This window comes from Octopus bimaculoides, chromosome 2 (genome assembly GCF_001194135.2).
Source record: "Octopus bimaculoides isolate UCB-OBI-ISO-001 chromosome 2, ASM119413v2, whole genome shotgun sequence".
NCBI classification, from domain to species: domain Eukaryota; kingdom Metazoa; phylum Mollusca; class Cephalopoda; order Octopoda; family Octopodidae; genus Octopus; species Octopus bimaculoides.
Genome location: NC_068982.1, coordinates 133,524,722 through 133,535,556, shown reverse-complemented (window position 1 = coordinate 133,535,556; position 10,835 = coordinate 133,524,722). Strand labels below are relative to the sequence as shown.

Genomic DNA, 10,835 nt, shown 5'->3' with positions numbered 1-10,835 from the left:
TCAGAAAAGCTGAGAATCCCACAGATAGCATCACTTGTAACTCACAAAGGCCTTTGTGAGTTACAAGTGATGCTATCTGTGGGATTCTCAGCTTTTTTAGCTGCTATTTCTGAACTTCGGTATATGGTGAAGCAAATATCTGCTGATCCATTAATTATATTTATAAATATATATGAGCTTTTAAATAAGTTCTCCACCAATAATGGTGCTTTCATACCGATGGGCTTGGTAAAAATTGTTAATTGTTAATTGATTTATTAATTAATAAATTGATAATCCTTTACCCTTTTAATTTGTAATATATATATATATATATATATACATATATATATATATATATATGTATGTATGTATATCAACCCATCACAGTATGTCAAGGGAAATTACTCATTAATGCTATATATATATATATATATATATTATAGTGAGTTTGATTACTCATTTGTGTCTGGAAAACTTGTGAGTAATTTAGGCGTAAAGGATCCTGTTTATTATTTTTTTGTTTGTTTGTTCATCATCATACTGATTTTCTTTTTTATTCCCACCAATCTAGTTCTATTTATTCTTTTAGTCGGTGAATTACTTTTGTTCAGATCATTTGTCTGTACATTACTGCTACATATTTTCCACTTTTCTGTGGTACCTTGGGCAAGTGTCTTCTACTATAGCCCTGAGCCAACCAATGGCTTATGAGTGAAATTAGTATATGGAAATTGTGTGGAAGCTCATTTTATATCATCATCATCATTGTCCGCTTTCCATACTGGCATGGGTTGGACGGTTTGACTGAGGACTGATACCACTGAGTCGTTTTAAATTAATTGTACATTGTCTTGTAGCTTTGAGATTTCGATGATGTGTTTGTTTACTTGTAGAATGACATTGCAGGATAGTTGTAGGAGGCCTGATCTAACCAGTTTGAACACAAAACTGGTAGAATATTTGGGCTGCATATGGCCACTTTGAATGGTGAAGATACAAGGGATAATATATATCTCAACTTTTTACAAGTTTCTTTTATATAATCTGTGATGTTGCATTTAACAATAACATCTCTATTCATTCTCAATACATTCTGGCAGATTCAAGTATGAATATGCCAATCACTGTTGTTTTTCATCATTGGAGAAGATGATGTGTGTTTGAAGGAGATGTTCTCCAATAATGAAAAACAACAGAGATCTGTGTATTCGGGTTTTCAATCTGCCTGAATATATTCATCATCATCATCATCATCGTCGTCTAATGTCCATTTTCCATGTTGGCATGGGTTGGACGGTTTGACTGAGGTCTGGAGAGCCAGTGGCTGCACCAGGCTCCAATTTGATTTGGCAGTGTTTATACAGCTGGATGCCCTTCCTAACGCCAACCACTCCAAGAGTGTTGTGGGTGCTTTTTACATGCCACCGGCACAGGAGCCAGTCGGGCAGGTCTGGCATCAATCACGTTCAGATGGTGCTTTTTACGTGCCACTGGCACAAGAGCCAGTCAGGGGTACTGGCATCAACCACGATCGGTCGGTGCTTTTTACATGCCACCGGCACAGGAGCCAGTCAAGCAGACCTGGCATCGGCCACATTCGGGTGGTGCTTTTATTGGTTTTGAATTTTGGCACAAGACCAGCAATTTATTGGGGTATGGTAAATCAATTAATTTGACTTCAGTGTTCAACTGGTACTTAACAATTCTGAAAGGATGAAAGGCAAAGTCAACCTCAACAGAATTTGAACTCAGAACATAAAGACAGACGAAATGCCACTAAGCATTTTGCCCAGCATGCTAACAATTCTGCCATCTTGCTCACATCTCATGAATATTGCTTTTCTTTTTCTCAATGATTTTGTTTTTACATAGGACAAGCCCTAAATTATTGTAGATGTGATGGAATAAATATCTAAATTCCAACCCCATTACACACACACACACACACTATAATACCATTATATTACTGGTACATATAATTCTTCTGGATAAATGAAAGACAGTTAACTACACCAAAATTTAGACATATATTCTGGGAAGGATAAAACTAAATGACTGTAAAGTATTTAGTATGATGCCTCTACTTTATCTATTTCCACTTCTTTTTTTTTTGCAGTCATCATCATCATTACCTTCACCACCATCTCCACCATTGTTCCATCCCAACAGTGTTTGATAACTCTGCAGTATGACATATCATGACTCATCCCAATTCTGTGTCATCTTTTTTCCAAAAGACCCAGTATCCTGAGTTTTAAACTTGACCACATCTTCTTATCCTGTTTTCCTATATTTCAAAGTATCAAAAAGAAAATTTATACAAACCATGAGATTCAGTGAACTGCATCAGTATTTCAACCTGTTCCAAGTACACAACATGCATCATCCATCCTTTTGAAATTCCTTCAATCTTTTGGTTCCCTGGCTAGGTTTACTGCTGAGACCTTATTAGGAAGAGGAGGAGAAGAAGAATGTGTGGAAATTGTTGTGCATTAACACTGGTGCTGTAAACAAACTAATCAAAGACATAGGCCTCTATTGGGTTGTTTGGCTTTCTAGAAGCAACAGTTAAATCACTCTCAGATTGCACTCTGCTGGCTCAGAAAGTAACACATTTGATTATATGGTTTTAGGCAGCTCACTTTGCAACCACATTGTTTAAGGTTCAGTCCTATGGTATACCTTGGGAAAATGTTGTCTTCTATAGTTTTTAGTCAACCAATGCCTTATGAGTGAATTTGGTTGATAAGAATTGTTTGGAAGCTCAGCATTGTGTGTGTGTGTTTGTCTCCCCTTTCGTTGCTGCTTAACTACTGGTGTGGTTTGTTTACAACCCTGTAATTTAGTACTTCAGCAAAAAAAAAAAAAAAAGAGGGAGAAATTAATAGAATAGGTCCCAGACTTGAAAAAAATAAGTACTGGAGTTGGTCAGTTTGTCTAAAACCTGTCATGGTGGTGCCCCAGCATGGCCACAGTCTAATGACTGAAACATTTAAAAGATAAGGCAAGAAAGGATGGTAAGGCTTAAATATCCTAATCATAGGTTTAGTTAATCAGGGCTGATCTGGGATTAAACACTGATACTATAAGGAAAAACTAGCCCTGTGTCTGGTGGGCAGCTCTCCAGACAGTTTGAACCATTAGTAATCATTTGATGAATGTGATGTGGCATTAGCTTATTCATTAGTCATAATCAACAGCATCAGTTTTGTCATTACCTCATCATCATCAAATTTGATTACATCATAAATCAGATGGTAGTGGAAATTTTCAATATTTGCTTGAATCAATGAGATCATAGAGCTAAATTCATGACGGTGTTTAGTCAAGTCCAAGTTCAAATCATACTCCTGTTGTTGATTAATTAAATACCACCACTGTTTTCAATCAAATAGTGGTGGTGTGCCTAATTACTAATTGAAAGAAACTAATATTTTCCTGAAATTTTTGGAGCAGATATCAATGTTATATTGCCATTGCCACCTCACATGAAATATTTTCATATACTGACATCTAAAAAAAATTATCTTTTTACCTTATGAAGCCCTAACTAACCACAGTTAAATGAAATACTAAGAAAGAAATATATCGAAAGACCTAGTTTTCAACAGTGTGATAGAGCTAAATATAAATTATAGAAATGTAAATTCATTTCATTCTAGAGCTTTATCTTTTTATTTTATTTCATTTTTTAATTTTGTGTTACCAACATTAGTTGCAGACTTCAAAGAAAAGTTTGTTAAATAATTTTCCTCTTGTGTTTTTTAATTTCATATTTTATAAAATTGTATGTTAAGAAATCAATAATTTTTATGCAAGAAATCAATTATAAAGTATATACAGATACAATACTGTCAATAAATTTGTGGATATTTGGTAGAGCTAATTGTAATAAAAATACATGAATAAAATTGAAAAAAAAAATTATTTTTTATCTTTTTGCTGTTTTAATTTTGGAGTTTAACACCAAAGAAAAACGATGCATATTAGTTTGAACTGTACTCCCTAGTGTATTAAGAGTTTTCATTTCGATATAAGCTCCAACATTTGCGGAGATTTTGAAAGCAATAAATTTCATGCTCATCCCTTTAGAAGTAAATGTCGAATATGCATGTTAGCAATTATCAAAATTGAAAAAAATATTTAGAGACATTTAGAAGAGTTCAATGTTGTAGTGATGATACCAAACCAAAATCTTCTTCATTGATAAGAGTACTATGGCTGCTTTTGTTTTTTTATTGCAGTCTATCTAATGTTGTGACATTTAATTATTTATCCCCTATTGCCTCATTATACCTATTTCTGTATGGGTTGGGTTGTTCCTCAAATTCAGATATTTTCTAATTTTAATGTAGTGAGTGCTACCACCATCCCACTGCTAACATGATATCTTTTCTAATATTAAGTATTTAATCATGAAGTCAGAGTGCCAACTGTTTCCAGTGATATCATATGGGAATTGATATGTACTGTACTGAACATTATAATGTGGTAGACTTGAATAATATTTAAGTAAACTTGAATATTATTCAAGTTTAACAGACATATTACAATATTAGAAATTTCAAAGTTCTATGTTTGTATATAATGTTTAATAATGACTAGTGCAGAGAATGTAAAATAAACAGCTAGAAATTGTATTGGTGAGATGGCAGAATTGTTGGCATATTGGACAAAATGCTTAGTGGCATTTCTTCTGGCTCTTTGCATTCTGAGTTCTAATCCCACCAAAGTCAACTTTGTCTTTTATCCTTTCAGGGTCATTAAAATAAAATACTGGTCAAGTACTGAAATCAATGTTACCATCTTGGTTCCTCCCCTTGAAATTGCTGGCCTTGTGCTAAAATTAGATTTATTTTTTAGAATCCCCTTCAGTCATGACTGGATTTTGGGTTTCTGCAACTGCAAGGAACAGGCCTGAACAAGGGTGCTTTTCTTTCTTTTTTTTTTTTGTTCTGTTTTAGTAGGGGGAGACTAGTTATTACCCACACATGCAACATACTCCTTATAATATCAGTATAATTTTCCACAAGTTTTGTTTCAGGCATTGCTACCAGAATGCAAAGAACTGAAGCAAATACCACAAGGTATCATGTCTTGTGTTCTGATAGTTCTATGAATCTCTCATCCTAGATTTACACTTTTTATCAGATTGACATGTCTCATGTTCTAATGGTTCTATGAATCTATCATCCTAGATTTACACTTTTTATCAACCCCAAGAGGATGAAAGACAACTGGTGTTAGTATTGCTATGAAAACCTCATAAAGCCAGGTCAGATACTGCTAGACACCAAGTCTATTGCTGTAACAGTTCAGCTAATCCACTGCTTTGTGTTGGTACTGTTTAATCAACTAATTTTGAGAAAATTAGAAAAAGTTGATGTGAAGATAATATTGGCATTGAAGGGCTTGTGGTAGTGTTGATTGTGAATGTTTGCACTCTCTTCCACTGAGCCAACAGTAATTTCTTCACTGTGTCATTGAAACCTGTGTTATGTTAATAGTTAGAGTTTGTCTTAAGTCTACTGCATTAGGCCAGAACATATCTTGGTTTATGTGGTGTATAAGTATTTGAGAATATGAGACATTTCACTGGATGTGATGCTGGTCTGTCATTGGGTTAACCCCAGCTGCTGATACTCATTTCAGGTGAGTAGCCTTGAACAACATGAAGTGAAGTTTCTTGCTCAAGGACACAGCATATGACCACCCAGTCTGATTTGAATCCATTATTTTATGATTTATGAGCCCAACATACTAATCTCTAGTCCAGACACTTCTGACATGTTTTGCTATAGTGGAGAATATTTGAAGCATGAATAAAGGGAGTATGCCAAAGAAGAATTTTATTTGATAGAGTTTTATGTTTTGTTCAAAGTACATTTACAGATTTTTAAAAAAAAACTATTACTTTTTGTTTTTTTTATTTAGGCTTGAAGAACTCGTTGGACTCTTTCATTTGTGAAGAAACCAAGAATTTGTACGACTTGGATGGTGAAGCTGCTCTTAATCGAGTGAAATCTGGAGAAGTGTCAGCTGATGACTTGGTCAAAAGATGGACAAAAGCATTCACTCAGGTAAAATTTATACAATTTCCCCATTCGATTCTTGACAAAAAATACAAAATGTTTATTAAATAGGAAGGCTCAGGTATGGCTGTGTGGTTAAGAAGCTCATTTTGCAACCAGATGGTTTCAGGTTCAGTCCCACTGCTTCACACCTTGGGCAAGTGTCTTCTACTTTAACTCCAGGTCGACTAATACCTTGTGAGTGAATTTGGTGGTGGTGGGGGGGGGGGCTGTGGAAGCCTGCAGGTATGTGTGTGTGTGGTTTTGTTAACCCACCCACTACTTAACCAGTGTTTATTTATATCCCCTGTAACTTAGCAGTTCAACAAACAAAAAAAGTCTGAAAGAATAAAGTCTCACACATAAAAAATAGTACTGGGGTGAATTTGTTCAGCTACACCTGTCAAGGTAATACCCCAGCATGGCCACAATCCAGTGACTGAAACAAGTAAATGATAAATGATAAATAATGTCTGATAAAATTTTCTGCATTTCATTTAATTTTTTCTATAATTTGATAATGTAATTGATGATGCCATGGTTACATTGACAAAACACCAATCAGATCAAAGCAAAAAAAAAATACCATTTTCATGTGCACTACCCATGACTTCCTCTTGAGCCATTATGATTCATAAAGAAAATGACTGGTCACTATAATATTCTTTTCTACTCTAGGCACAAGGCCTGAAATTTTAGGAGAAGAAGCTAGTAGATTCGATCGACCTCAGTACACAACTGGTACTTAATTTATTGACTCTGAAATAATGAAAGGCAAAGTCAACCTTGGCAGAATTTGAACTCAGAACATAAAGACAGATGAAATACTATTAAGCATTTCGGCCACCATGCTAACATTTCTGCCAGCTCGCCACCTTTGGTCACTATAATATTAAATAAGTAGTGGTTAAGTTTAACAAAGTTTAATATTAAACAAATTCTCATTTGGGTGTCTCTATGCAAGTATCTATCACAGTCATATAGAGGGTTGTGTACTGAAAATTATCTCCTGAACTGAATGTAAGTGTCATATTAGTTGACTCTTCAGACAAATGCCAATTTCTGATGCATTAACTCCTGAGATGAAAGCTAATTATAAGTTGGTTCCCTAGGCTAATTCTTCAGAAGGAGGCTGTCTCTCATAATTTAGAAATACATGTCAGTAGACTCCATAGATGAATGTTTATCTGTTGCAGATAAACAGATGCTATTTTGTTCCAGGATTGCTCTTGTGAAAAATCACAACTTAGACGCTTAGTTTCATGTCTACCTGCAGAAGATAACAGGTAACCATTCGAATGTAACTTCCCAAACAATCATTATAAGCTCTATCTAACATTGTTATCATTGTCACTATCATCATCATCTTTACATTTGTGGTTTTGATGGTGGCATTGGATGAATCTTATTGCAGCAATATTCCAAGACTGGACACTCTTCCTCTCCCTAATCCTTACCTGTTTTTCAAGGAGACTTAACATTACCATCACATAAATACACACATGTGTGTGCACATGAGTATACATATATATATATATATATATATATATATATATATATATATATATATATATATATATATATCATCATCATCATCATTTAATATCCTCTTTCCATGCTGGCATGGGTTGGATGATTTGATATGAGCTGGCCAGACAGAAGCCTGCACCATACTTTTGTGTCTATTTTGGCATAGTTTCCACAGCTGCATGCCCTCCCCAGCACCAACCACTCCACAGAGTGGGTTGAGTGCTTTTTATGTAGCACCAGCACAGGCAAGGTCAGTTTTGGCATGGATTTTACAGCTGGATGCCCTTTCAAATACCAACCATTTTACAATGTGGACTAGATGCTTTTTAAGTGGCACCTGTACTGGCAGGGTCACCAAATAACTTTGCAAGACAAGGAATCTTTGAGAGGCAGAGAGCATTGAAGGAGGTGATCTTGTGTCAAATGATGAATGGTTAGAGTATGACAGAAAGACAGAAACAGGTGTTTTGCTGTAGTGGAGGTACATGGTTACCTAGCCAAAGAAAGAGAGAGAAATATATATATATATATATATATATATACACACACACATTATATACATTATATATCATTTTTTTATATATACCCACGCCTATTCCCTATTTTTTTAGGAAGTGGGTATCCACAACAAGACACACTCCAAGCATTCCATTCATTTCCCAACTCAAAGAGGCGAGCCCCGTTCTATGCTCCGGTCAAGGCATAGAATGCAGCCCCCAATATCAGCAGCGGGGGCCCAACAGCATATAAAGGATAATAATCTAAGTATTCCTCATGAAGTATGTGTACATATTCTGACTAGCAAATGTATAAATGAGAAAACCATACATATAAGTTGAAATTTCTGGTCAAGTATTATTATTCACAGATTATGTATGTATTAAAAACAAAAACTGGAATTTATGGTGCTATTTTAATACTGTAGTTACAAATGTTTTGTTACATGGGAAATAAATTTTATGAATATAGTTATTAATCATCATCATCATCATCATCGTTTAACGTCCGCTTTCCATGCTAGCATGGGTTGGACGATTTGACTGAGGACTGGTGAAACCGGATGGCAACACCAGGCTCCAGTCTGATTTGGCAGAGTTTCTACAGCTGGATGCCCTTCCTAACGCCAAATTCAGAATAAGATACAGGCATTAACATAGATTTTTTTCCCACGTGTAAATCTTTAACATTATTATGTTGAAACTGGCTGAAGATTTACACACAGGAAAAGATCTAAAGTACATATACATTTTATTATAAATTTATTATATCTATATTATCATTGATATTAATATCTATATTCTTCAACCCATGCTAGCATGGAAAGCGGACGTTAAACGATGATTCATAAAATGTATTTCCATGTTGTAAAGAAACATTTGTAACTACAGTATTAAAACAGTGTCATTAATTCCATTCTTTGTTTTAATATATGTATATGTATGTGTGGCCTATATAGTAGATAAATAAACAGTGCTTATTTAGCTATTTTTTCATAGACTGGAAAAAAAAATTATGAACAACCTTAATTGATTTCCAAATTTTATTGGATTCTCATCAGAGGTGTTTGCATCAATTTGACCAATTCCAAAGAAATAAGCAGCCAATCTGTTTACATACACAAACAGTTACAGTACCTTCAGAAAAGTGGACCTACTAATTTGCATACCATAGACACATACACACACAACAGACTTCTGAATAATTTCCCTGTATCATTCTCCCTTACAAGGGTTTACTACAATTTGAAGCAAAAGTAGAAGACTCTTGTCTCAGTTACCACACAATGGGGTGGAACCCAAAACTGTTTGTTATGAAGCAAACTTCATAATACACAAGTACACATGCACCGAGATAAGCTATAATAATTATCATATTTCAAGTTTGGGATTTGGTCAGGACTACTATGTATATCCCTATGATTAATAATTCATGCAGAACTAGGTCAACTGGGGTCTTTATTAAATGATGATCAATTGTTAAATGATCAATTGTAATTGTTACTGCCTATTATGCATTTGTTATGATTTTTTCTCTTAGTTATACCTGTTATTATTGGAAGATTTAGTAATTGATTAGATCCTCTAATATTAGGAGTCCCTGATATACTTTACTTTAAAAAATAAAACTTGAACAGAGTAAAGTATTTAATATTTTGATCTTATAACTTTTGAACTAATCTATAATTTCAGGAAGTAAAAGAATTTGCTAAACCAGAAGAAGTCACAAATGAACAAGTTTTCTCTGAAGTCTATCACACCTTGATCCATTCTCCTGCTCTAGAGACTCTTTTAAACTTGGAACATTCGTATGCTATGGACATTGAAAATATCACTCAAAATCGTGATGAGGATATCGCACACTTAGAGAACAAGTATTTTTACTATTCTTGATTGATTGCTTGCATTTTTTATTTGTAATTTCACCACCACTATCACCATCATTACATCTGTATTAAGAGTACTACTATCATTATGTTTATAAAAGTTGTGTTTTATATATATATATATATATATATATATATATAAATAAAAGATAAGCAGAGTTAGCGGTTGGAATAACCGTCTAAGGGATAAGAATATCCATTCATACTACCGTTATCATTTACCTGTGTTATCCCTGGGCATGGGTATACATGCACACTATGCTCATAGGGTACAGGTAATAACTGAATAAACAAAAGTTTATCAAGAATCAAATTTAAATTAGCAGAAAATCGTAATTACTATTCTTTTTCTAGACATTGGTGATTCCTATTTTACTTTAGCACTAGTTTTATTCTACTACTACTTATACACCCTGGAATCCCTACATAAAGAGATAACCCATAAATCATTTCTTTAGCTCATTTGCTAGTTCACTTTTTTGCCTATCGACTTCAAGCTTCACTCTGCAAAATGGTATGATTCTAATATATTGAGCTTTCTGGCCTCATCTCGAGGCCCTGTTCTTTCCTCTTCCCTTCATTTATTTTATTTTATTTATTTGTATTCACTCTGATGAAGCTCCATGTACTAGATCAAATGTGCTATAAAGATGGCGAATATTATTTTTGGAATTTTCTTTGTAAGCACTGACTGACGCTAGCAGCCGAAACAGCTGTAAGAAATGTTACTTAGTGTTATGTTTTGTATCAAAAAATAATTAACCAATGTTGGTCAATTTGTTTGTTGATCAAAAGTTTTCTCCATTTTCTACTTGCTTAAATTTACATATATATATATATATATATATATATATATATATATATATATA

General features: G+C 34.1%; 1 protein-coding gene across 2 annotated transcripts in view; it reads left to right on the top strand.

Moving 5' to 3' along the window:
- LOC106880132 (protein C12orf4 homolog) overlaps positions 1-10,835 on the top strand; it is a 148,527-nt gene that overhangs the window by 104,723 nt on the left and 32,969 nt on the right. For both annotated transcript variants that reach the window (XM_014929955.2, XM_014929954.2), the window contains 2 exons: positions 5,917-6,062; positions 9,773-9,954. In XM_014929955.2, coding sequence (XP_014785441.1) covers positions 5,917-6,062; positions 9,773-9,954 — 328 coding nt within the window. The remainder of the gene's footprint in view (positions 1-5,916; positions 6,063-9,772; positions 9,955-10,835) is intronic.